This window comes from Lates calcarifer, linkage group LG6, assembly GCF_001640805.2.
Source record: "Lates calcarifer isolate ASB-BC8 linkage group LG6, TLL_Latcal_v3, whole genome shotgun sequence".
Classification (NCBI taxonomy): Eukaryota; Metazoa; Chordata; class Actinopteri; family Centropomidae; genus Lates; species Lates calcarifer.
The window spans coordinates 24,148,768-24,176,725 of NC_066838.1; the positions used below are offsets into that span (position 1 = coordinate 24,148,768).

The window sequence follows — 27,958 nt, forward strand, 5'->3', positions numbered from 1 at the left end:
CAGGCTCATGTGTCGGGTTGTTTCTGCCTTCTTGATAGCTTATCAGTCGTTTAAATGATGTTTTTTTAAGCAGAAAAGCCAGCTAACATTTCAACAACCAAACATCGAAATTGATCCAAAATACTGGATCCTACATTTCCCATAATCCCACTCTATCTTTTCATTACACCTGCACAGCCTCAGTTTGTTTCTCTCATGTATTATCATTACATTCAAGTCACCTGTGTGTATAAGCATCCATTTCTCTGAGAAATAAATAATGGGAAATCTTTGAAAAACCCATAAGGATCATTTTAACAATCTGGATGAAAAACTGACCCTAAAAATGTGAATTTGTAAAGTGGAGAGCTCCTTTAACTGCTCTGCCTTTTTTCCCCTTTTTGTTTTGTTATGAGCTCCTTGCAGTCTTGTTCACTAAATTAATGTCATGGAAACAGAAAAGCAACAATATCCAATAGCGTAGGCTGTGTGGAGTTAAAATAAAGTCAAAATCTCATGAAAGAGACAGAACAAATTAATGAGTTCTGTGTAAGTGCTCCAGATGGCAGCGGTCCAGCATCAAACCAGCACACTCAAATGCCAGTCCTATTTTAATCTTGACTGTAAGACACAGCTCCTCATTGTTTAGACATATAGTCCCCTAGTTTCTTTTAGGAGTGTTTTCTTACTTGTTGTGTTGCAGTATTTTGAACCACTTGATCTTAATCCACTCAAGGTCACCTGAGCCCTGACCACCATGACAAGCTCTACTGCCCTAATGAAAAATTAAAGTGCAGGGACTCTAACATGCTGTTAACATGCTGTACCCAAATGGTTCACCCATAGATCTGCTGATAGAAATGTTCTTTTGATTATTTTTCCATCTTTAAAATGTCATATATTATAGATCTGATAATTACATAATCCTTTTTTTATTGTGCAAAGATTAAAATAAACCAAACTATGAACAAAGTATGTTTAGCATGTGCTGAGTTTAGCATTAGTGTCTGATAGTATCATGGATAGGACTCCTACAGAGATGTTTTTTATTAAAGTCCTTTTTGTTTAACCAGAAACATCACTATATATCATTACCAGACTCCATTGACAAAAACAGTAATTTTACAAAGCAGGACATGGGAGTAGCTGGAACACCCCTGCCTCGATCTGTTAGCTTGTTTGTGTTTTGGTGTGGTACTTTTACTTGTGTAACGGATCTGAATACTTCTTAAACCACTGAAAGTCACACAATAACACAAACAAACTAATACTGCAGTATTCCAGCAACTCCATTGTTCTGCTCGGTAAAATTACTGTTTTTGTCAATGGAGTCTGGTAGTGATATCCAGTGACATTTCTGGGTAAACAAAAAGGAGCTTACTCTTTAATAAAAAGGTCTCTCTCTGTGAGAATGCTATCCATAATGTTGTCAGACACTTACGACAATCTGAACCTATGTGAAAAACTGCCCATTGGATTACATTATTTTACACAGTTCTTACTCAATTCTGCACCAATTTCAAGTTATCTTCTGAAGCACACTTTGCTTTTAAGACTTCTGTACTTTTCCTAAAGTACATCTTTAAACTTTTTACTTGCAATGGAGTATTTTTTCCAGTGTGCTACTCCTACTTCTACTTAAGTATAAAAAAAAAATGGAACACTTCTTCCATTGCTGTATTTCTGATGTCTTTGGGGACCCGTAAGCCCAGTTTGAAAAAACGCTGCTCAAGTCAGCTGCAATTATGTTGTGAAAATACCCACAACTTCCCCAGAGCCCGCAGCACACCACCATCCACTGCCAACAACAGCATCCACAGCACAAACAAGACACAAATAGCACTTTCTCAGTTTGAGCTTTACTTTACTGTCTACACTACCAATGATAAATATCCTGCAACACAATACAGCTCATAAGTCACAGACATGCTTAAAATAAAAATATAAAAGACTGAACAAGGTTATTCAAGTTAGCTTCGGGCTACCACATGAAAACAGATCCAACGTTATTGCACATTTCTGTACATGGCCTAGTGTAAAATTTGGCAAACCAGATGTCTATAGAGGCAGGACTGAATGTTCTATTCCCCCATGTGACTCCTGTGATCAGTAATGGCCCTGTGTTAAGACTGCGTGATGAAACACAGGCAAACAGGTCAAAAAAGGTTGCAAAAAAAAAAAAATAAGGCAGATTATCTGAACTTAGAAAAATAATCCTCTCAGAAGATTCAAGCTAGCGAACACTAAAGCATCAGCTAAACAAAGGCCCTGAAATACTGTGTATGAACTAGATATTGAACAAAAACATTTACTGGTAATATCTATGACATTACTCTTTCTCTCAGCCACAGCAGCAATCTATTTCCACTTACTAACCAACCAAAAAGTACATCCACCCTAATGTAAAACGAGCCCTGATGAGAATAAACACGAATATTGCTTTGGTACACACACAAGTCCAACATGATTTATGATGCATCTCTAGGAGAGTCTACCAATTAACAACAGTTTAAGGCAATGTATAAGATGGCCACACACACAAAAACTGTCAGTTGAGGGGTGATGTAACCATGCAGACAGAGCACTAACAGCCAGTCTATGACTGACACTTAACAAACTGAAGAGATGTGAGTTTGAGAAGCTGTTTTTAGATTTCTTCCTCAGGAAATATTAAAGGATAAGTTCACGTTTTTCCATGTCTGTCCTAAAACAGCTCCCATGCTCATTTTGTACACCAAAACCGTTTTGTTTATGGTGTTAAAACCTCCTGTTCACACTGGCTGGTGAGCAATCCCTTCCTAATGTACTCAGTGGAGGAGACAAGCAACAAAAGCCACAGTCCAGTCAAAAATGTCTAATACGAGGCTTCTGCAGTCTAAGTTAGTCAGAAATTTGTTTTTAGTAACAAATCCCCCCTTTGTGTTTGTGTGTTTCTGTGCTGAGCTGAAGTGGACAGCTAAACACATAAACAGGGAATTTTGTACTACAAAGACAGTAACCTTAGGGGACACCCACTTAATTTGTCTAACTGGGACTACTGAGACCTCATTTTAGCTTCAGCTAAATGCAAAAATTAGGACTGTGGATTTTGTGCCCTATCTCCTACACTGGAAGCACATTAGAAAGGCATCTTCTAATGGCCAGGATGGAGAGGAGGACTGTTTCCATCAAGCAAAACCTCTTTCAGTGTACATATGTGAACCTATCCAAAAATCAATTCACAGAGGCCACCAATAAACATGCATCGGCTCATGTCAAAAACCTCTTTGCCTGAGTCTGCAGCTGCCTTGGAACCATGATTGAATGCTGGGCTACGTGTAAATTAGAGAAGACAGTCTGCCTAAAGTAGTGCTGCTTTGTTAGTAAAATAAATCATGTATAATATTGGCAACTTGCCCTGTAAAAGTCTACACACATGTTTCAAATGAAACAGAAAATGTCCTCTCAGTGATGGGAGTCTACGCGTCTACAGTGTGCATCAGTAACAGTAGTAAAGTTGGGAGCGCAGCCCCCTGAAGGTGTCGTCGTCCTGCCCGCTGGCCTGCTCTCCCTCAAACAGCATGGAGTCTGGGAGCACCACGCCCTCTAGTGGATCTGGCTGGCAAAACTCCACTATAAACTCCTCCTCACAGTCCAGCAGCAGTCTGGACCACGCGCACATGTCCAGTTGTCCCGCAGTGCCGCCGTACTCCTCCGGTAGGACGGAGCGGGGGATGTTCCGGTGTAGCGAGCGCAGGTCTGAGCCGTGGAGGATGTACTGTTCAAGAAAACAGCAAAAATACCAGTAACAGTGACGTCATCTGCCTCATGATCAGCTTCATTATTCACAGTGGTTATGATCAATATTTCATGTAATGTGAAAGGTGTCAGTCATAGAAATGCATGCAGATTTATCACCCAGCTCTGCAGTTACAAAGTGCTAAAGAGCTTTATAGCTTCTTTCTGCTCTTTGTTTTGGTTTTACAGACCACAACTTTACTTTTATTTCACTCACTAAACGTTATCTGCCCAGCATCAGGCAGCAGAAACAAACTGGAGCACTGAGCTTCTAAAGAGCTGAATATTTCCTTCAGCAGCTGGAGGAGCACAAAACAGAGCGAAAAGGAAAGTGAAGATTGGACTTACATTCGCCAAGTGGCCAGAAACACGACTCTAAATGAACGCTAACACTGCAATGTATGTAGTGATTTAACAAGTTTCATCTTTAAATGTGTTAACATGTCAGTGCTGCGCTTACAATTATTGTGTGTTTAAATGAAAAAAAAAAACCCTCTCATGAAATCTTGATGATTTGAGGTTGTGGTTCTGGTGGTCTGAGTTCATTCCTCTGAAAAGAAAGTGCTTGGCCTTTAATTTCAGAGATGAAAATAGACTATTATTTTGGAGCACAGGCTGCGGATAAAAGGGAGGCACACAATTCAAAATAGGCCTTTGTTTGAAACAAAAGAGTCAGAGACGATTCAAGGACAATAGTTACCCTCTCTGCCATCTTCTCCTTCAGAAACGGCTTAATTATAGCAAAGATGCCTTTGAAAATCCTGGGCTCGTTAATTATGTTAACGGCCTTGATTCTGATTGGAAACCCATCCTATGAATTAGAAGAGAAACTGCAGTCAGAACAGTCACAGCTGGTCCTTGTCAAACATTTCACATGCGTTTGGTGTGCTTATGTAAATATTACACACTCTGCAGTCACGACAACACTCAACAGGCAGTGCTCAAGAGCTATTGTTGTAAATGATGAACTTTTTTATGTTGTGTCATATTTACTGCTGTAAATACTGCAAACATACAGATATTTAAGGCAAAAAAGATCATAGGATGCTATATTTCTGTCAGATAAGAGAGTTTTTACCTGAAGAATGCTGACAACTTTTTTGGCAAGGAATGGGCCTGGATTGGATGCTTGTGACATGCCCACTCCGGTGTAGTCGGCTAAGATGACGATACCGTTAACCTGCGTCTCCTCTGGCTGGATAAGCTTCTCCAGAGTCAAATAAATGGCCCTCACATTGTCAACAAATGGATAATCATTGGGTTTCCATTTTCCTGTAAAAGGAAAATGAGCTGAGTAACTGTAAATCATGAGTAAAGCACATACTGGAAGAACTGTTAGTGACTAGTAATTAGTCATACAGTGATTTCAGAAAACACACTGAGTTTATGCTCCTCTTAGTAATGCCATGTGTAAATGAAAACAGCATTTATAGAATGGTTAAATCACTGCAAAACTGAAGATGAAACAGACACCAACCTGGCCGGAGACAGAGGATGTATCTTCCGTTTGGGTCCGGCCGCGGCAGGACGGTGAGAAAGCCCAGGTCCAGGACGTGCTTCACTGTGGACGGCTTCAGGTCCTGGAACACCTCTGGCCATGCTTTACGACCCGCGTGGTAGTTGAGCAGCAGCTGCAGGGCACGATCGTAGTCAAACTTCCTGGCCCGCAGGAAGCGCAGGAGGAAGGCGTCATCCAGCCTCGTCCTGAGATTGGGCTGTTCCTGCAGAGTCAGGGGGAAAAATTAAGAGGTCACTGAACAAAAAGTTGGTAGATGTGGAAAAAAGTGGGACAACGAAAGATGGCTTGTGATGAAACAAAAACTACAAAATAATGGCAATATTATTAAGAGCAGTGGAAAAAAATGAAATTAACTATTTATTACTCAATGGAGTCAAAATTATTTAATACATTGATTTTTACCAAATATAGCCAAATGCCTTTAAAGCATTTAGTTTAGAGATGATAAAAATAGTCCCCAACAAATGCACCTTTTCCTCCTCTTTGAGTAAGATCTGTTAAAAACTCCAGTGCCATTTTTAAAAGACAGTATATATTCATGACCCATTTTAAAGATTTACATCTTCAGGATTTGTTGAAAATAGTAAAAACTATTAAGCATCACCTGCCTTATCTTTAAGTTAGGAGAAGTTCTGTCTCTCCTCTTTTTTCCACCCTGTCCTACTTTAACTGTTACTGTCATATACAGCACAGTTTTCCTGTGAACTGGAATGAGACTGTTTTATGTGTACATGAATATGGCATAAAAGCACAAAGCAAAACCTTCAGTATCATGTCTCTCAGAGCTTGGACATCCCGGAGACGCCACTCCGGTTTCTCCTGGAGCTCCTCCCGTGCCTTGGCCACCAGTTCAGGGGTCAGGGTGCAGGAATAGATGGGTGGAGGGGGTCCAGGGAACCAGCTGTGTTCTGAAGCAGCTGATGGGTCCACTGGGGGAGACCTGAGATCGATGGACTCATGCTGATCGGCCATGGACTGACTGGGAGAAGCTGTTTGTAGAGGAACACACAAGAGGAAACAGAGGCTGTGAAAACACCAAAGTTTAGACAGAAGCTAACACTGCCAGCCAGGAACCTAGTCTGTCAGGTGATTGAAAAAATAACGAGATATTTTACTGTTGCAATATCAGAGTATTGAAATAATCTGTTGCGAATAAAAGTCAAGTATTTAATGTAAGTAAAAGGAATGTTTTTTTGCTCGGAGAAAATCCGGCCGTTGGAGTGGAAGTAGAAAAATATTCGAGTAAAAGTGCCTCGAAACTGTACTTAGTTACATTCCAACACTGCATACATCCCTTGATATCACTTTACCTGAATTGGTCAAGATACTGGACTAAAATGTTCCCTGACACCCGAGAAGAGCGGGAGAGTTGCCAACAAAACCACACCAGCGTTAACATGTTTGCTGTTTGCGTTTATTCAGCAGTGAGTCAACCTGGCTAATTCAACCTGACCCTCAACACAACCGCTGCGACAGAACTAAACTCAGAATAATGACAGAATACCAACCCGAAATGCGTTTAACGTTAACGTTCTATGACAGACGTAAATGGTTTTTATGAGCATCCATTGGCAAGAGATAGAATTGAGTCAAAAAAACAGCCGCACGACCCCAAACAAACGACACAACGTCAGGAAAAATCACAACCGACCTGTCAAGAAAATCCTTTTTCCGGGTTGGGAAATGGCGCTCTTTCATTGGTCCATTTGCAACATGTGATACACTGTGACGCAGAAGAGCGGCGGAGCCGTGCGTCTGTTGTTTTGATGGCTATGCTGCCTTCACGTCCCCTCGGAAAGTATCAAACATGATATGTCGCATATTCAAAATCGAAACAATGGGAACAAAAAACTATTTTTTTCAGGCTGTTGTGTGAGTCTTTCCCGATAAAGTTTTTTTAAACTCTAACCGATTCTTCATAAACGTTACTTTCAGAAAAGACTAATCAGCGTGACAAGATTTTACTTGTTAATACAAACACCAAATACCACATGTCAAATTTTACGCACAGATTCTGAGCTCCTGAATCTCACATCTTGCAAACCATCATAAATAGTAATTTCGCACTTCTTCAAGCTTTATTAGTTACTGATATTAGTTTAAGGCATCAGACCTATATTTAACACAGCACATGATGGCATTCAAATTAAAATAGATACAGTAATTTGTAGGCTATAGCTATGCTGGAAGAACTACTCAGATCTGTAAGTAGAGGAGCCAGCAACTATGTAAACATTCTCCATTACAAGTCAAAGTCCTGCACTCAAAATCCTATGATCTGGAATGCTCAAATAAAATATTTAAAGTACATTTACTTTCCACCACTGGATTACTGTAGTATTCAAATATCTGCACTCATTTTTCATATGTCCTGCACAGATTATATTTACTGTTTTGTACATTCGTCTGTTAATTAATTGGTAAATTATCCATACCAGTGGGTTGATGTGGTCTAAATTTCCTTCTCACGTTTTCTCTGATCAGAGATGTATCAGTTGCACTTGAAAGCAGTAGATGGCAGAGTTTGCCTACATGTTACCCAGCTGCAGGCTGCAGTCACATCACCTCAGGCTACATGTATGACAGGTATGTTTGCTACTTCAAATCTGAAAATGTTAAAATATTCTATCTAACTAAGAGCTTCAGATTTCTGTAAGTGTTTTTGTGTTTTGGTATGAAAGGGATACTTTATTTGAATATCTTTAGGGGTGACCTTCATGTCTGAGGCCTCCACTTGTGTCAGACCAGTGTAATGTTAATCTAGTTTAATCTAAATACAGCATGTTGGCATTAGCTACAAGTTTTTTCATGCAAAATGTAGAAATATATCTGTCGAGATGTCTTCTTCTCTCGCTCTGTTTTGAGTCAGTGCTATCTGTAATGATTTTATGGCAGTTTATCTTATTGTAACATGTTGCAATAGGCTATCAGTGAACAAGCAGCACTGCCACGTTGGACCCATTTTTTTTTCCAGAGATTTTCCAACATGTCTGATCTCTTTCTGGACATGTACCATTTGTTATTTCCCATTCATTCCTCAGTGAACTCTTCTCTTATAATTATAGACAGTATAAAATATGATCTGCAGAAAATGTAAAAATAGATCTTGAAATTTATTAATTCATGTTCACATTGTGAGGCGAAACATTGCCTGTTTTTGAAAGGCAGTACAGGTTACAAGGCACAATTTATTCCATCAGTTAAACCATGACAAAGTACTAAACAAAAAATATAATATATACTTTTAAAAACCAATACAACATATTACTGGGAAACTTCCTCAGTGTGTTTGCCGGTGACTTTTACAAAGTGGCATCACACAGTTCATCATATGTACCAAGATTTCTTGGTGTGAAATTTTAACATTTTACTAATGTAAATATGCATTTTCTAGCATATAAAACAAACCACAGATATTTTAGTCTTGTCAAAGAATATTTAAAAGACCCCAACAAGCTGAACTCATTCCTTTAGCCTTGATAAAATGACATAATCTGAGTTCATGGCTGAAACCATTTTATCATTAATGAACATAAAATAAAAATACTGTGCAACACTAAATACATGACAATGTAAGGCCTGTTGTAACATTCATAAAGTACTGACATGATCACATCACCATGTCTAACAAAAGCCTTACTGCACACACTGAGGCCATGCTAAAGGAAGTGATGTTGCCCAATAATGAACCATATATATACAATAATGTATGTCTTTCTAAGTGTCGATCTCACAGAACAAAGTTTCGATGCTTATAGTTTTGTCTGGCTTTTGCTGAGCTCAACTGCAGCTGCATGTGTGAACAAATAGATCCCTGAAGACTCAGACTAGCAATCTGCAAGGGACATAATTGCAATTATATTCTATACATTTAGCTACTTTATTGTTTCAGTCAAGTCGACAGCTTCAATGCTGATTGTGTATAAACTTACATATAAAGACCCTGGTTTAACACAATAAAAAAACTGAAGGAATAGAATCAGAGGTTGTTAGATGGCCTCTTGCTTTGTAATGGTAGGCTGAGGGATGGAGGTTGGCTGCTTGGGCACGGTGGCTATGACCCCCTGCGCCATTTTATAATGTTCTGAGCTGGAGGCAGTAGGCGGAGACGGGATTGGGGTTTCAGGAGTGGCTGAAAAGTAGAACACAAAGGAACAGGAGCGAGTTAGAGGGAGAAAGTGCAGCATAAGCAGGTGTATATTTACAGTTCTGTGGTATAACATGTTCTCTGAGGCAAAGACATTTTTTTAGATAAGGAATAAGCACTTTTGTGAAATTTCTCAGAGCATTAAACATGTTAAGAAAGAATAACACAAGTTCTCTTTGACAAAATAAGCCAGATTAGTTTCCATGAAGAACTTAGAGGATTATTCTGCCGAGCCTGTTTTCCCCTCCAGCTACCTGACTCAACTGCACATGGGGCTGTGTGAGGGGAATTTAATACTCAAAAATCATACATTTCAGTTGGCTTAAACAAATGCTTCTGATCACCCTGATCAAACTGGACAACACAGCGGTTAAGCCGAAGACAGAGAATGAATCTCAGATGCCACAACATGTGTCCTACACATTTAAAGACACGTTGTTTAATGTGTTCTGTACTTACAGATTTGACCATTATGGATCGGCGTTGGCATGCTGCTGGCCACTATAACATTGTTGCTGAGGTGCTCTTGAACCAGGTGAGGGTGCAGAGAGTGAGGTGCATGTGGAGCTTCATTGGCAGAACCTGAGACAAAAACATACAAATATACAGTCAGTCTTAATTTCGTCTGTATTGTCAAAACACGTGGATTCTGTAAATTGACTCAAAGCTTTTAAGTTCAAAGAGCTCACCTCCAAGAAGCATTTCTTGAAGCAGGTTGTCGATCTTGGCCATGCCGAAGAGTTTGACAAACTGGATCTGTTCAATCATTTGCCAGGTGATGCTCTGTAGCGTCGGCAGCAGCAGCAGCAGCTCCCCGAAGCGCCCTCGAGAGTCGTACTGCCTGTCGTTGATGTAGTCCTCCAGGCTGACCTGGACCTGGTACCGCATCCGCTTGATCTTTCCGGGGTCACTCAGACCTTTGGCGTCTGCGGGTAAATAAAAGCAGGGAATGTTTGTTAATGAGTTGTAACTTTTCATCTGTATACAGTATCTCATGCCCCTGCTTTTCAACTTCTCAAAGTATCTTAAACAATCCAAAAGTTAGTCAGTAGTAGTAGTAGTAGTACTAGTAGTAGTAGTAGTAGTACCTGGGTCAAAGAAAACTATGGCTTTCAAACAGGCGTATTCATTGTCGTCTATCTGAAGCTCCTGGAAGGGAAGCACCAGCTCATCCAGGATCCTCACGGCTACCCTGCCCACCTCCAGCTCTGGGCAGTTTCTGGGAATGATGTGGTCATTTCCTGCAGGAGAATCACATTTTTTATCATTTGAAAACACTAGCTTAGAATTGGGGAATGAGTATCGACAGTATGAGCGCAGTAAAACACTTGCTCATGTGTGAGTTTTACCTAATAAGAGGATATCTTTGTATAGCATGGACCTCTTTGCAGCACCGAGCAGGAGATGTTCTCCAGCATGAGCTCGCAGCAACGCCACCTGAAACACAATGAATGTTTTTCCTTATTAGCTGTGTGATAGTAACTCTGTCTAAAGTATTCTGTAGTATTGAGCATGAGAAAAAGCCTGGTGGAAGACACTGGTTCCCTCACTGATACAACATCAGCAAATCAGTTACTAAGGCCTGGTGATCACACTGTTAATGATTCTGCATTTTCTTTTTGAGGAGGGATATAACTTTAAAACAAGCTCATCATGTGCTAACTCAGGATTAAAATACATTAACCACTGTGGTTGAAGAGTTTAAGGTTTTCAGTGATGAAAAACCCTTGTAGTCGTTACAGATTTGTGTAATATATCTCCCTTTTTCTGGAGTATTTTTATCTATTTAGGAAGAACATATTCAGAGCCCATACCTGCTCCTGTAGCCCACACCGTGGTTTTGAGCAGACTGGTTGATGAGTGACCAGAGTGTCTCTACGACTATGTACACTGTGTCTGTGCACGAGTCTTACCTGGTCGTCCAGGGGCAGGTCACAGAAGGCTGGGATGTACTTGGCCCACTCCACCAAGACCAACAGCTGCTGCTTCATGGACTCACACACATCTGTGATGGTGGCGATCTTTTTGGTCCTTATGTCGCCGTTCAGTATGGGAGCAGGGGAGGTGATCTACACGCACAAGGCAAAGCAGATGTGAAATGACTTGGTGTCTAATTTACAGGTGATCAACAGCAGTTAGATGAGTTGATCTGGTACCTGTCTCGACAGCACGTCTGCCTGGATGAGTGCATTGATGGATGGTAAACTGCTGTCTTCGTAGCTGGATCTCCTGGTGCTGATTCTGTCTCTTTCATTCTGCACGGCTAAAAACAAACACAGATTTGCATTCAGCTGGTGCTTGCAGAAGAAAATAATGTGCGATAAAGTCATTTTAAAATGCAGAGACAAATGTTCAGTTTCTTTGTCACACAAGAATTGGACGCTGAGTCGTTTAAAAGAAAAATAAGTCCTCCAAGGTTGTCATGTTTATCAGTATATGGCTATTATTGCTTGGAAATGTTTGCTCAGCATAAGCTGGTCAGAGTGAACATTAACAAAGTACTACTCTCCTGGGTATTGCAACACATTCAGACGAGTCATGTCAATTCAGTAGGGAGAGCTCACACTGAGGCTGTGATTTCCTCATTAAATGGGACATATTGTTTTTGTTTTTTGGTTTTTTTGTTAGCGGACAGACAAAAACAAAAAAGCAAAACATATAGACTGAGTTTATGGATTCAGTCACTTTGCCTTGAAGAGATAAGAGTCTCCTACCTTCTTTCTTCATGCCAGCTCTGAAGCATTTCTTCAGTCGGCAGTATCTGCACTGATTTCGCTTGTCTTTGTCCACAATGCATTGTCTGTTGAACCTGGAAAGTGAATGGAAATAAGTTTATACTGTTGCAGACTCAAAAAAAAAGAAACTAGAATGAGTGAAGCCATTAGAACTGCAGTGATTGATCAACTAACAAATGATGAACTGTTTTAATAATCAAAGAACTGACTTTTTTTTAAAGTGAAAATACAGTTTCCAGGTTTCAAATGTGAGGATTTGATGCTTTTCTTTGTCATATGAACATATCTAAAAGATTAGAAGTGCCATTTTTCTACTATTCTACTATTTTCTGACATTTTATAACAAAAGATTAATCAATTTATCAAGAAACTAACTGGCAGATGACTCAATTATCAAAAAAAAAATCATTAGTTGCAGCCTGAGAAGCATTTATTAGGATTTAATGGCTAATGATTTACTAAAACACATTTTGCCTCATCTCTCTTTCACTCTCACAAACATAGTTAGGATCTTGCTTCACTGGGCAGTTAAATGTGTAATGCTTAGCTTCACTGTCACATCCACAGCAGCATAGATCTGTCCTCACCTGCATGAGTACATGTGGTTTTTGCGGACGCTGCGTCTGAAGAAGCCCTTGCAGCCGTCACAGCTGGAGGCCCCGTAGTGTTTGCCGGTGGCTCTGTCTCCACATATGGCACACAGGCTGCCCGCTGCCAGGTGACCCGCAGTGTTCATGTTGGCGCTTTCTGTCGGTGAGGAGTCTGACACGGGGAAGAGAAGACAGAGAGACGTCTCATCAGGTCGGCAGGCTTTTAGGTCATCGGTTTTAGTCGTGTAACAGGGTGAACCAAAACCAGGGCAGACGTGTTTCTATAAAAGCTTGATTAGCTGATATTTGACAGGCATCAAGAAATATGTTTGATCAGTAGTTCAGAGGCTGTAAAACAGTGATTCTCCTTGACAGACTGTCAACCTGGTTTCATTTAAGAAGGTGTGAACGGCCGGAGTGAACGGTGATCAGCTCCACCGAGGGCTGATCAAAACCAGCCCTCATGAGAACCTGCCTGAGTAGCTCAGACAGAGTCAACAGAGCATAATTAATGTCGGCTTGATTACCTCTGGAGAGGCAATCACTGGAGACAGTTTTCTTTTTAGCCACCCTCACAGTCAGTCTGGTGACTGGGTCAATCAATCACTGAGTGTGTCATGACACATGCTATAGATTAAAAACGGCAGGATGATGAAAAGACGTTGTTATACATCTTTATAATGAAGCAGGATTGTGTAAGTGATGAGAAAGTTGGGTGCTGAGGTGGTTTAAGATGTCAAAGTTCTCTTTCAGGTTTCCTTTTTTTTTTAGTCTCAATGGGAATTTTAGAATCAGGATCACAGCCAGGCGTCATGGGAGACTGCATATATAAATAAGTTGGTGTCATTGTAAGCTCATCCAAAAAAAACGAACCCTTTTTTCTTCACTTTAGACTGTGGGAACAGACTGTTTGTAACAGGAGAACAGTGACCATGATACTCAAACTACTGCTTCATCAGAGAATGAATATCAGTCCACTGTAATCAATCTGACACCACATCACTCTACAAGCTCAAACAGGTTAAAATTGCCTTTGACCAAATGACCCGAGCGCACTGAGTCTCGTAAAATCAAAATCTCTTAATGTTTTACCATCGCACCCAGAGGTGATAAAAGTAGACCACTGCACGGGATCATCCCTCTGCAGGAGCAGATGGACAAATGACCCCTTTTTATCACCTCAGGCCAGAGCTCCCTCTGTCCTCTCCTGAGCAAAGTTTTAAATCAGTAAAAGTCTCAAAGTTCAACACCCAGAGTTGCATATAACGTAACTCACCTGTGCCCAAGGGGAGCACTTGCATGTTTTCGAACTCCAGCGTGGTGTAGGCTGGGTCCAGAGCCTCGCTGTAGTCTGCCATGTCCATGTCTGCCAGTGCTTTGGACAAACAAATTCTAAAACTACCTGACAGTGGGGCAGAAAGACTTGTCCAAGAAGCTAATGTGGCCCCCCACCCCTTCTCCTCCACCTCCTCCTCCTCCTTCCTTTCTCACACCTCAACCAACCACCCCCCCTGCCCTCCCTCTTTTCGAACCCAGAGCTCCGCCCAGTAACAAGGTAGCTCCCTGGCCCCCGTTGAGTGTGATGGGGACCTACTGGTGTCGGAGAGGAGACCAGTGACTGACAGCAGAGCTCGCCTCCTTCTCCTCCTTCCCTCTCGTGCCGCTAACCAGAGGAGAGGTGGAGTGTCTCTGTGGTTGATGGTTAACTAGCCTCAATAGTGAATCACAGGGCTGTTTTTTTTTTTTTTTAGAAGAGATAGCACAACTTTGATATCTACCACCACTTCTTGGTTCTCAGTCAGTAATGGATAAACAATTTCTCCATGAGCGTAAAATCAGGTCAATCCTTTTCCAAACCGCTCCTCCCACACTCCACCACTTTAAACCAGTTCAGTTTATAGACGGTAAAATGAACTGGTTTAATGTGAACTCTTTCTGTGACATGATGAAATCACATGCACACAAATTACCTCATAAAGCAGCAGAGGAGAAGAACAAAGCTGCAGCTTAGCTTCATGTGTCTGCATGGAAATCCAAACTGAAGCGAAGTAACTAAATACCTTTACTCGAGTACTATAGTTGCAGTTTTTATGGCATCCACTACCTCTCCCATGTCGGAGCAAAAATCTCAGACTGAAAGAGACACAAAATGACTGTGCAGCCATGTTAAGACATTCTGCAGATGAACCAAAACTCTTAGTTTAAAAAACTAACTCACACTGGAGATGGAGAGGTAGTTGTAAGGGGCCACTATCCTCCATCAGGACTGTTTGTCAGGCGGTCGAATAGCCTCAGAAACCCAAACCCCAACACACTGTTCCTATGTTGAAAATGCAATTTCTGTAACTTTTTGCTTCCGACAATCGGACGTTCAATCCCTCTTCACTTTGGGATTTGCCAGCTAAGCAGAGACTGACAGGGTTTGAATTTCTCTCTTGCCACAACCATTTCTTTCACTTTTTACATGAACAATCTGCAACACTGTGAAAGTCTGAATCTGAAAACCACAGAGCCCCACTGTTAATATCACCCCTCTCTATGATGGCCTGCCTCTCACATCATCTTCAGTTCCTGAGCAAGCATACCCCAGCACCTTACTCCTGCCTGAAGCTTCTGGCTGCAGCAGATCCACATCGACTCAGATTCCTCTGCACAGATATTATATTAAACACTACAGCTTATACAAAATATTATAGGAAACCATCAGAGAGAGCCTGAGGTACAGGTTATATTGGACTGGATTTGGTTGGTAGATATTAAAAGAGTGATTTAAAAACCACACAATCCACATAATTTCATTTTAAACTGAGGTTTGTGAATTTCCAACAAAAACTTCACTTCACCAGAGGCTCATTCACTAACCCATCTATGTCACACTGACAGCTTTAGTTACTAGTTACTTTGCAAATTAAGATTGTATTTATTAAACCTTATCAGACTGTAACACACTGTATGATACTTCTTTATAAATCAATAGTACATGACTGACAACCTGCCACCTTCAAATACTGCTTCTGTATTAATGCATCAATAACAATAAACAGTAATGTTCTGTAGAATGCTTTTACTTTTGATTCTTAGTTTTGATTTCACTTCAACACTTTATTTCTATCTACGTCATGATGACTGTATACAGAGTATGTATACACAGTGGTACTGCTACTTCTACTCAAGTAAAGTATCTGAATACTTCTTCCACTACTGCAGACGTAGCTCATATCAGTCCATTACATTCCAACTTATTTCCGAGACGTCGGTGGTAAATCTTGGTTAATTCGGGCACAATTAACAGCGGGAAATAACTCTTGCTAAAGCGAAGTGATGCCTTTATGTAAAAGACTTCATTGTTTGTGAAAATGCAAGGTGCGCGTGAGGTTGATCCAGAAGCTCAGCTCTTGCAGCAGCTCCTCAGGGAGTCCAGCCTCAATGATTCAGAGCATATTTATGAATCATTTCAGAAAAATAAAACTTGTACGGGACAGATTCTCCAGCAGGGAGGGAAGTTTGTGATTGTGACTGAACGTCTTTATCATAAAAATGACCCCAAGGACTTGATTAGAGAGAACACCTCTAAATCAACTTAATCAAAAACCAGACTTTAAAGGATAATGCACTAAATTCAAGGTTAACATTCACTGACACACTTTGACATTGTGGTGTATTTTAAAATGACAATCACTTTCTTTGTTAAATAAATGCTGTGGATTAAAAAGATAATGTTTTGCTCTGAAAGTAGAAATATGAAGCAGCAGAAAATGGAAATACTCAAGTAAAATACAAGACCCAGTGAGTAAACAGTTACTTTCCACCGCTGGATTTACTAATACATGTAGTGGAGTAAAGAGCACAGTATTTGCCTCTAAAGAAGCAGAAGAATATGAGGTAATCTAAAATGGAGGTACTCATGTAACGCACAGTACCTGAGTAAAAGTGCTTAGTTTTCTCCATGACTGGATGTAATGATAATTTAAATGAAAAAAAAAAGAGATGCTAATACAATTTCTCACATCAAATGGATCAAAAAGCACATGTGATCTCAGCTCTCTGAGAGTTTTCACATGTGACTTTTGCAACACACCACTTTTTTGAATCCAATTGTTTTCAAAACTGAATTCTCTACTTGCGCAAAAGCGGTCGCCTCTCTACATGTCACACAGCAAACAGTAGTCCTGTATTTGAAGAGAAAGTGCCAGTACATAACAACAGGTCAACGATCCCGAGTTCAGCCAGACCTCTGAAGCTGTAAACCCCATGCAGGAGAACTTGTTAACCACACACTCAAATTATACTGGGAACTCATAAAATAATTTTTCTTCCAGCAGGCAAACACCATAACATTCCTAGAGGCTCCTGTGCACGATTCTGAAATGATCTGTTCATTGATTAAATGTTTTCTCAACAGAAAAGGGAATAGAAGTGATCAGCCTGTGATTAAACCCTACAGAAACTATTCTCTTCTGAGCGTCAGGAATGATCACAGATTTAGATTAATTGATCTTCTAACAGTCAGTAAATGCTGTGAAGGTCTTTAACATCCCTGATTAACTCAATGGAAACGACGCCCATGATCAAAAAATGATTAGCAGCCTTTTTTTTACAGACGATTATTCTGCATCAAGCACAGCTCAGGTTGGAGCAGGTCGTTTGACTTGTGTGTACAGAGGTCATCCATTACAACATTTCTTCACGTTCGATCTGTGCTGCTCTTCTGCAATGCCCATATTTGCTCAAGAAGTGTGCTGATTATTTCAAAGCAGTAAGCCAGTGATGAGAAGGGGGGAGAGGGGGGAGGGGAGAGGTGAGGATGGGAGAAGAAGTGTGGAGCTATGAATGAGTCACTCACAGCAAATCTTATCTTCCCCGTCATTAAAAGTTCTTTTATTGCTGCTTCCATCTTACATTTCTGTGAACTCCTCAAGGAACGGTCATATACAGGACTATAAAGTATAATCTGCATGGTTATAGCTTTCTCAATCATGAACTGACAAACTGTTCTGATGTGGTAGATAGGGGCCGGCTAGCTTGAAACTATCACATCGCTTTATCTGATTTTGAGGTGGGGGGTTTGTGCTAACATACTGTAACTGCATTCCCACAGTGCACAGGCCGGATTGACACGTGAAGGAGGCCATAAAATATAGGATAAATTTACAGCAGCACATGTTCATTCTGGTAACAAATTTGAATGCAGCCACCATTTTCAAAATTCAAGACGACACAGACTGTAAAGTTCTGCTGAAGATAAACGGTCTGCTCCAGCTGTTATGTTTGGACAGAAAAAAAAATTAGTTTGATATTTGGGAAGTTCCCGTTATCTGCTTTCTTTCCAAGAGTAAAATGGATAAGATAGATACCACATTAGCATACAAACTGCAAACAGGAGGAAACAGCCAGGGCGGCACTGTCCGAAGTAAATCTGCCGAAGCTGAACTGAGTTAGCATCTTTGCACTTCCACTTCCTTTGTCGCAAAGTCGTGAAGTTTTTTGAATGGGTTTTTAGTTAGATGTCTGAATCGAGATTAAGAGATTTTCACGTTTTATTCTACAACATTAAATGAGATTCCTCAGATTTTTTAAGCTTTTACGTGTCTTAAGAAAGGCAGCTGCTAGCAAGTGGCTAAATGAGACTACAGAGGTTGTCAGAGACATTAAACATTCACCTTTACACACCTGTTGTGTTTATCCTCCTAACTATTCTAACTCTAACTTTTGTATTAGTGGTATGCAAACTACATTGGAAGCTTAGTGGTTGTGCAGCTGTGGTGTGTGTGTATAGCTTAACATCAGCCTCTTACTTCTGGCACTTGTATTTTGGCTTCAAAAATCACACCAGTGGTTTATCTGTGATGATGATCTTGCTGAATAAAACGTTTAAGTATCACAAACTTTTGTTGCTCACAGAGTTTATTTTCTGCAATAATCAAAAAGACAATGAAAAAATCCCACTGGCTTTTTGTCGAGGGAACCAGGATGATGCTAACATCTGGGTTGGACTACAGAAATACATCATCCCTGCAGCTCCCTACACTCCACTATGTTCACCAGCTAGCTGCTAACAGTGCTGTTTGGTGCTGAGGAGGTAAAATCAACTGTCTGCTGCTGCTGGATATGAGGATGATAAACCAGCCCTTAAATATATAACATGTTAAATCATTAAATTGAGTAAACATTGCTTATATGGTTCAGTTTTTAGCAGCAGATCAACAATTCTGTTTTAGGCATCATCAAAATTCAATAAAAAGAACTTTGTGTTAAAAATAAATGGAAAGCAAACAAAATGGGTTAATGATTTAGTAAAAAATTAACAGTTTGTATAAGGAGTAGTATATGTGACAATGATTAAATCTACATGTCACAGTTTTTATTGCAGTCTTTCATGCAGCAGAGACACAGCAGTCATTGCTATCATTATTTGTTTGTCAGATTACTATGGAAATAAGATACATGTTTTTATTGTTTTAGTGTAGGCGTTTGCCTGTGTCACGCTTCAGTTACAATATTTAAAGACTGTTTCTAGTTTGTTTTTCTTAATATTTCGACAAGTGTGTCACATAAATGTTGTTTATGACAGAACACAAAAAAATCAAATCATGTTTTCATTATTTTTGTATCACTGTAATGTTCGCGGACATAAAATAAATTGGTGATAAACAGTTTTTAAACAAGCTTTTGCTCGGCACTTTGACAATAGCTGCAGCTCACAACAACTGCCTGACATTTAAATACACACTAAACACAGAGGGAGTCTGCCATGCTGAAATGTGATGGGCCAGAGAGTGCTGTCTTATAATCAGTCACCCAAACTCCTGCCCCGGGGCTAAAAGTCAAAGGATCGCTGAGACCTGATGTAATACTTGTGTGATTCTCCCCTTTGAAACTTCAAACTCCAGTTTGTGAACAAAGTCCTGTCTATCTTCTGAATAGGAATCTCCGACCACTGACCAAACTCCATTTGCAACCACTGCCTATTTGTACCTTCTGCTCAATGACTACATTTCATTTCCCCCAAGTCCGATCTCAAAGGCAAGCGGCAGGGAAGCAGCATAGTAAAATCAAAATGCAGGAGCCAGGAGCTGGGAGTTAAAGACGATCATGGTGGCCTGGAAGAGTAAATAAGATGTGGAATATACACTGACTGGGGATCTATTTTGTTTCTTTCTAAGAGAGCCACTCCACAGGGGAAATGTGAGTGTCTGTGAGGCACATCCAGGAGCGTGTTGATGTTGATAAGAGTAAAACAGAAGGAGACAATGTGCTGTCTGCAGCAGATCTGAGGCCAGCAGAAAAAAGCTGCTGCTGCTGCTGCAGTAGATGGAGGAGATAGGTGAGTAGAGTGTCATGGCAAAGACCTTGTCAACAGATAACTATCTGCAAATAACAAAGCTTATGCAAGCCCCTGTGGCTGACCTGATCATATTTTCTGTGCCACAGGAATAATCATTTAGTCATTTATTTTCCCTTCATTAGCCATAATGACACAGAATGATTTTTTTTGGCGAAGATAAAATGACCTTTTTTATAAGAACAATTTCCTAATAGTGTTAGATTAGCGTGTTTCGTCTGACTGTGCTGTACTGAATCTCCTGCCTTTAAGAAGGAAACTACTTTTACACAGCTCAGCTAAATAATTATTTTTCCTTTTTCCTGTCAAATAATAGCACTCTGTACCTCTAGAGAAGCTAATTTACCCTCAGAGGCCTACAAACACAGTTAAACCAAACCCACTTCATCCCCTGTAGTGAAGCTAGATATGTAGATTTTGTGTTAAAGTGACGTTGACAAACAGATCTCTGAAGAGGCCTTTCCATGTGAATTAAAAGGATAAAAATGAGCTGTAAAATGTTTTCTTTTTGGCTTCTCTTCAGCCATATAGCCCCACTTTTAAGGTGACGTTTAACTGTGTTTTATGAGGTATGTAAAATACCAAGAGAAAGAAACGTTGGGTTGGAATCAGATCTTTTCTCTGAAACAGAAGATGAGTTTACATGTGGTCCTGACTCATGATGACTTTTTGGTCTCGGGGTAATGATAAACTACTAGTGTCTGTTTAATTGTAATATCACACAGTGCTAAAACAGATTAGGTAAATAAATGAGGGTGGTTTGCAGTTGGAAAAGGATAAAACAAAAAAATCATTCTCATTCATTGTCACTTAAACTATTTCTTCATATCACCTATTTATTTTTAAGGGAAGAATAACTCTTCATATCTTTGTAATGTTTCAAGCTGAAGGCAGTATTCTGCATTCACTGATAAAATCTTTAATCTACAAAAACATGCTTCATCTTGTTGCACATCCAGTCAGACTGAAGAGCAGCCTCTGTGCACCAAATAAGTAAACAATTGCATCAATAAACACAGAGACCATTGCAAGACGTAAATCAATCACAGTGTGTGATAAGGGACAGTAATCATTAACCCTGTTTTGCTGAGAATTCATTTTGACTGCTGGCCCGATCACCTCTGTCAGCAGCTCTGCTCTGAGCACTTTTTATCTCTCTGATCCTCTATAGGTCCTTCAGTCATCAGCCAATCAATAGACATTTAACCTCCACTGCTTGAACAACAAGGCACTAAATATTCAGGAGTTCAACATGATCCATGTAACATCTAAAACTCCAATCTGTTCAATACTGCAGACAGATACTCTAAATATTTGTAATCTTTTGTTTTGCGATGCTTCTTAAAAAGTTTCAACACTTCATCACTGTTCACTGCTCTCTTTCTACCTGCTGAGGTCACATGCACACTTTTTCATTTCTGCACCACAAAAGGCAAAATATTTCCTGTCACTGCACTGCCACAGGTGTGTCAACAGCGGTGGGAGAAGTATGTAAAATCCTTTACTCAAGAAAAGAAGCAAAATATTATATTATAAAAACTTTGTTAAATACTCTGTTACAAGTAAAAGTCATGCATTAAATGTTTTAGTTAAGCATGTTGCAGGAAACAGTGGAGCTACTTTTAACTATTTTATATACAGTTAGTTAGCTTCTTCTATGATAATGCATGGTTCTGCAAGGCAACAAGTAACTTTAGTTGTGACATTTATGTAGTGGGATAAAAAATGTAATAATCCCCCTGAAACTCAGTGGAGGAGTATAAAGTAGCATAAAATGAAATTAGAAGTAGGCTTGAGTGCAGCACTGGAAGTCTAACATTCAAATTTTATTCTAGGTGGGACAGTACATCATACTTTATAAGCTCATAACAGGTTTTGAGTGCAGAATCTTAATATGCAAAGCACAGAGTAAAAGCACAACAGTTTCCTCTGAAATGTAGCAAAGTAGCATAAAATGGAAAAACACAAATTTTAAGTTCTTTACATGAGTAAATGTACTTACTTTCCACCACTAAGTACAGTACAAGTACCTCAAAACTGTACTTGAATGTGACTTTCTAAGTTATAGGAAATCACTGCTTACTACTGCCATCATGTGGACACACATCGCACACGTCCACAATCAATTCACTGTCCAGCTGCCAAGGCTCACACCACAGTAGACAATTCATCCACTAACTGTCGAATCACTGAATTATTCGGTGTCAGAAACAGTCATCACATCGAATCCAATAATCTGAGTTGTCAAGATATTGTTGCTTAATATAAAAGAATTTGTTGTTTATCTGTGCTCAGTGAAGCAGCTCTTACAAACAGTCAAACACATCTCTGCTGAAAGACCGAAGCAGCAGTGAATCAGAAACACACATCATCTCAGCGCAGTGTTTGGTCTTCAGCCTCCAGCAGCTTTACTTTCCACAGCGCTGTGGTTTTAACGCACAAGCAGCAGCGCGTTGTTCACCCTCCACTCCGGAATAATCTACACGACTCTGCCTGATTCTCAAAGTCCTCTCTGTTTCCTTTTTACCTGGGTTGGCGAAGTGCAGCGTCCCATCCTGGCCATACATCCCTGTGAAGGCCGAGCCCTGACAGTGAGCCGGCCAGCTGAGCGAAGGCCCATGAGCCTCAGCGGCTCTCTCGGGCCCAGCCAGGCTGAGGCAGGCTGAGAGGAGAAGCAGGTCCACTGTTACTGGATAGTGCTGTTTGCCGGGGCCACCGGTCCGACTGTAAGGGCCCACATTACCCAGGGATAATCCCCTAATGCCTGTCACAATGAGATTTGATTGGAGGCTTGAACACTTGGATTAATAGTGTCAAGTGAACAGTGTGTATGCCGATCCTCCAAACAGCCAGGCAGGCAGCTAACTGGCCTCTGTTAAACACTACAGAGGCACATTTAGGTCAGCTGAATATCAGATTTTATCCCAGCACAGATTAAATTTCACTTCATTAGCTGAGTGGTTTGTTCACTGCTACGCTTTACTGTAACTTTTCTATACTGAGCTTAATACTTGATCTTATTTTAATAACCAAATTCTTTCAGAGATCAAATTCATGTTACACGTCGCTGTTACTGTTAGATCAGATTATATGGTGACGCTCAATTGAATAAAAGAACAGGGTCACAAACAACAGCATCTTCCCTTAGACACAACCCAGGACTTTTTACCCACAGTAAAATGAAACAAATCAGAGGTTACATTCAAAAACAGTTAATCCAAAAGTGAAGAAAAAGAAACCTCCACTGATACATTTAGTGCTGTACTTCAGTACAGTTTTGAGGTACTTTACTTTTACTCTGCTACATTTCAGAGGGAAATATTTACCTACAACTACATTTATTTAACTGTTAAATTCACTAGAGTTTATGGAGAGAAGCTCTAATAACTCGGTGATGGTGTAATAATCTAGTCCAACAGTGATTTGATTTCTGCCCACAATACTGATTTGATTAAATTTGATTCAGCCAAAATTAGGAGTTTAGAAATATTGTAGTTGTGCTAACAGTTGGTAGTCCTTCAATAAAGTTCCATTCAAGTTTATTTTTACCTTCTTGTGTTTTGAAACAGGCGATTTCTTGCAAACACTGGATAAATGCATTATATGAGGAGTTTTCTCATGATAAATCTTTATCATTATATCATTATCCACACAGCAGCCACTCTACCATCTTACATCTACACCACAGAGCTCAAAGATCTTGCCATTGTTGTTAATAAGATTACGTTCTGTTTGTGAGTCTGGTTTAGTCACTTTGAACTGTTAAATTTGTCTCTGTACATAGAGGAACCAGGCCTCTCTGCACCCTGCTGTCAAGTCATTCAGCTTTGTAGGCAAACACATATCTGCTGCGGGGCTGTTGAACGGCTGTTGTCATGTTTACATTCACCACCAGGCAGTTTGTCCAGGCTGTGACCGTTGAGCAATTAATCCCATGTGTCTGACACAAAGTTATGCGTGCTGCATGAGCTATTATTATGTGTTGAGTTAGCTTGCTAAGATGAAGGTTTGTCAGCTTGTCTCAGTAGTTTCAGGCTATAACGGCGTAGAGATTTTGGCAGACACAGCCCACCTTATTGTTAAAATTGATCCAGATCTTTGTCTTTAATAATCATACTAAAATCATCTGGAAGTCATCCTGTCAGGATACATAAAAATTGGAGGACGTTAAACTGCCGTTTCCTCAGCAGTTTTGCAGTGACTTGCAGTTTGTTTGGACAAAGACGCATAGTATAACCCGATCTAGGCCAAAAAGAAGCTTAGAGCAGGCAGCTGCAGAAGAATGTATTAGTGACATAAACGTTCTGGTTTTGGAATATTTGTTGAGCATATACTGTAAACAAATCCTCTCAGAAAATGTTGCTATTGTGCTCAAACACAGTGCAATTTAGTAATCCAGCCAGAGGGGAGACACCTCTCTGGATCAGTGGATGGTTTTAGATGGCTCATTAACATTTTTAGAATTTGTGACCAGTGTGATCATCACTAGTTTTGAAAGACGGGGTTGTGTCATGACTAAAATATCCAACCACTTTCTGCCTGGTGACACTGAATACAATTAACACAAACTGTCTGATTCCTCCGCCCTGTCCCAGCCCATTAGTTTTGAGGATTCAAAACATCAACAAAATGTCATACAAAGATACACTTTCATATTTAAAAATGGCTCAGTAATAAAATAAATACGTATGGATGTATTAACACCAGTAGCTGTGGTGGCAGGTCGTACTGATATTTAAGACAGAAAAATTCCTGTGGAAACGCCACAGTCAATTACAGGGGTCCAGTAAATCAGTATGAAATTTTTCGCATGGAGTTCAACTTTGACTGAACTTAATCCATGAATTTGTGCTGAGCTTTGAGGAAAGCTCGAGAGTCCGAAATGGGGGAAGCTATAGTAGCTTATTACCTGTGTGACCTGGTTTATTAAACCCTCCTTTGCTAGTCCATAAATAGCTCCAAACAGCTCCAAAGGGGGATGGTTTTAGTTCGGAGTTCATGGTACAAATATACATTTTTAACTTATTGCTGTTAGTGAGTGAGCTAGCTTTAGCAAGCTAGCCAGTGCACAGAGTTTATACGCTATAGATACATTTTAAATGCATACAAAATGACAAAATTACACAAACTTCATGTCTGATCACATGAAGACACCTGGCGAAAGAGAAAACGAAATATTATTGATAAAGTCAGAGACATGCTGTGTGAGTAACTGTGATGAACTGATTAAATAGAGTAAAAAGGAGCGAGGGAAGCAGGTGTAGGACAAAATCTAAACACTAAGCTGAGCTGTTAAAACATTAAACAGCACAGTTAATCAGAAAAAAGACATAATTGACTGGGTCCCATCAGTCTCAGGGATTTTCTTCCAGAGAATCTTTATCTCCACAGGTTAGTGTGGATCAGGAGCACGTCAACTGTTCAGCCACCTTCATCATTTTTTTCTCATTTGGCCAGAGTTATGAGAAAATGGATTTGCATCTCCAGAACCCATTGTGACATGCAAATGATTCAATGAATGACCACGAGAGTAAAAACGAAACCCCCACCAACTGCTGTACAGTATCAGTGAGGGAGGCAGTACAATGAGGCCTTTGCTTTCACTGAGGTTGTTTGAAACAGACATCACACAAGGAGCGACTTTAGCCTGTAGCATCAGTGCGAACAGAGGTGGATGGAGATTTCTGTGAAAGTCAAACAGTGTCTGTGTTTTTACAGCACCGTGGACTGTAGCCAAAGCAAAATACAAAGCTTCATCAAAGTTTCATCTTAGCTTTAATATTTCAGGCTTTTCACAGTTTCTTTAATTCCACAGAAAGAATGTTTTCAGCTCCTCGAGTCCAGAATGAAGACATCTGAATTCACCGAGCACACAGCTTCTCGAATCTCCTGCTTCAACAACATCCTGCTCAAATCATTTCAAATCATCCTGCAGACCCCATCCAGACTCGCTCTGACATCTCAAAACCATCATCACCATCAGGCCCAGCTCCCATGGCCTTTTTTTTTTAACAACCTCCGTATCTCTGACACACCTCCTGGATTACAGCCGTGTGAAAAAGCCAGACACAAATGGCGATGATATTTCCACTGTGAATCAGACGTGATCCAGCAGAGCTCTGGAGCCAAACGGCTGCTGCACAAACCAGCGAAAAGAAAAAGAGAAAACAGCAAGCAGCTGCCACACTCGACCTTTTCTCACTGAAACCGCCGAGCAAAGTTGATTAAAAACACACACACACACACAAAAAGGTGTGTACTCACCAAATGGTAGTTCCATACTTGAACTGACTTGTGTGTTTACATTGACCATGTCGTCCTCTGCCTCCTCTCAAGCATATGTTTTAAATCCACTTTTTCCTCCCTCACCATAAGGTGTAAAATGTGGAAGTTTGGCGCAGGGTGCTGTAGTGTGAGAAGGGTGTTGTTGGTGCAAGGTAAGGCCGGTGTTGCTGCTGTTATCTTATTGATTTTCCTAATCTGGGCAAATGTGGGTGGGGAGGTTAAACAGTAACCAGGCTCGTATGGACACCAATCTATATAGCAGCTGTAACTATGGCAACATGATGATAGAAACTCAAATAGACATAAAGTTATTATGTGCTTTTGCCGCTTTCTCATCACCAAACAGGTGTTTTTTTTCCAAATACAGATTAGAAGTGAATAAGAAGCAGAGTTTATACAAAATGGAGAGAGAAAGGCAGAGGGTGGGGAGTGACATAAAAGACAAGAGAGGAGTGGAGAATGTACTGAGGGTGGCAGCTCACTAACTGTATGATGGGTGACGTCACTGATTTTGTTTTGACTGAAGGGGAAAAAGTCGCTTACTGCTTTAGCTGTCAGCCGCAGAACTGGGCCCGAAAACAAACGTGAAGAGACACTGTCAGAAATCTAATTTAAAAACATTATGTCCACAGTTTACTGGCAGAAATGGAAATCATGCACCTATTTTAATTCATGAAGACAATTTCACAGCGTACCAGCTGAACGGCTGCTGTTTCAGAATTATTCCCAAAAACTAATGATGGTGTTAACCATTATTTACCTGGACAACCCAGTCAGTGTTTTCATGTAAGTTACAGTCTCTTAAAGGAATAGTTTGACATTTGACTTGCTTTCGTGCCATGAGTTAGTTTAGAAGATCAGTATCACTCAGTTCTTCATTGTATCACATTTTCTTGCAACTAACATTTAAAGTTCGAAATTTGAGGAAACACTTACTCTCTGTCATGTCTGTACGCTAGATATGAAGCTACAGCAAGCAGCCAGTTAGCTTAGCTTAGCATAAAGAGTGGAGACAGGAGGAAACAACTGGCCTGGCTCTGTCTGAAGGGAACAAAATCTGTCTAAAGCTGCTGAATTAACATGTTACTACTTGTTTGTTTAGAAAAAATGACAAGTTGTGGTTTCACTGGACTATTTCTTTTCCCAACAAATCAACCTGTTGCTCTTGTTTATGTATCGACTAAAGAAATGTGATACAGTGTGTTAATTAGAGAGTTCTCAGGTGCTGGTGGAAGGACTTTTCCACCTTCAGACAGATGCTGTTTGCTGCTCTTTCCAAATATTAAATATTAAAAATGGAGAGCAAGCAGAACATAAAGAAGCCCGGTCACTCTCCATGTCTGAATAAAGAGCTGATAAATAAATGGTTACTACAGTCGCCTAAGTGCTGAGCTAGGTTGCTCTTAACAACTTGTTTGTGAGGAACTTTCTTTGTTTGCCGGGCGAAAATGGCTTCCATATCAAATATTTTACATGTTTGCTGTTAGCGACTGTGGTGTGTATGTGTGTGAGTGTGTGTGAGTGTGTGTGTGTGGGTCCATGAATTGGTCGGGGAGGCAGAGCTGATTCCCTCATATTTTAGAC

At 40.3% G+C, this 27,958-nt stretch overlaps 2 protein-coding genes across 4 annotated transcripts; both read right to left on the reverse strand.

The window, feature by feature from the left end:
* Nucleotides 1-1,819: 1,819 nt before the first annotated feature.
* Nucleotides 1,820-7,003, reverse strand: ttpal (tocopherol (alpha) transfer protein-like). 2 transcript variants are annotated; one of them, XM_018688094.1, is made up of 6 exons: nt 6,927-7,003; nt 6,038-6,264; nt 5,234-5,477; nt 4,835-5,028; nt 4,457-4,567; nt 1,820-3,736 (listed from the first exon to the last, which is right to left on the reverse strand). In XM_018688094.1, exons 2-6 carry the CDS (start codon nt 6,245-6,247, stop codon nt 3,458-3,460), a joined length of 1,038 nt encoding a protein of 345 aa, XP_018543610.1. In that variant the 5' UTR covers nt 6,248-6,264; nt 6,927-7,003; the 3' UTR covers nt 1,820-3,457. The 2 variants fall into 2 exon arrangements, with proteins under 2 accessions (XP_018543610.1, XP_018543609.1); XM_018688093.2 differs by having other exon boundaries at nt 6,784-6,929.
* A 1,366-nt stretch (nt 7,004-8,369) lies between these two features.
* Nucleotides 8,370-26,500, reverse strand: hnf4a (hepatocyte nuclear factor 4, alpha). Of its 2 annotated transcripts, none has more exons than XM_051071412.1 (10): nt 26,354-26,500; nt 12,745-12,919; nt 12,137-12,231; nt 11,579-11,685; nt 11,336-11,491; nt 10,772-10,859; nt 10,511-10,663; nt 10,112-10,348; nt 9,882-10,004; nt 8,370-9,407 (listed from the first exon to the last, which is right to left on the reverse strand). In XM_051071412.1, the coding sequence occupies exons 1-10, from the start codon at nt 26,400-26,402 to the stop codon at nt 9,265-9,267; spliced, it is 1,326 nt and encodes a 441-aa protein (XP_050927369.1). In that variant the 5' UTR covers nt 26,403-26,500; the 3' UTR covers nt 8,370-9,264. The 2 variants fall into 2 exon arrangements, with proteins under 2 accessions (XP_050927369.1, XP_018543569.1); XM_018688053.2 differs by lacking the exon at nt 26,354-26,500 and adding an exon at nt 14,024-14,254.
* Nucleotides 26,501-27,958: the final 1,458 nt, after the last annotated feature.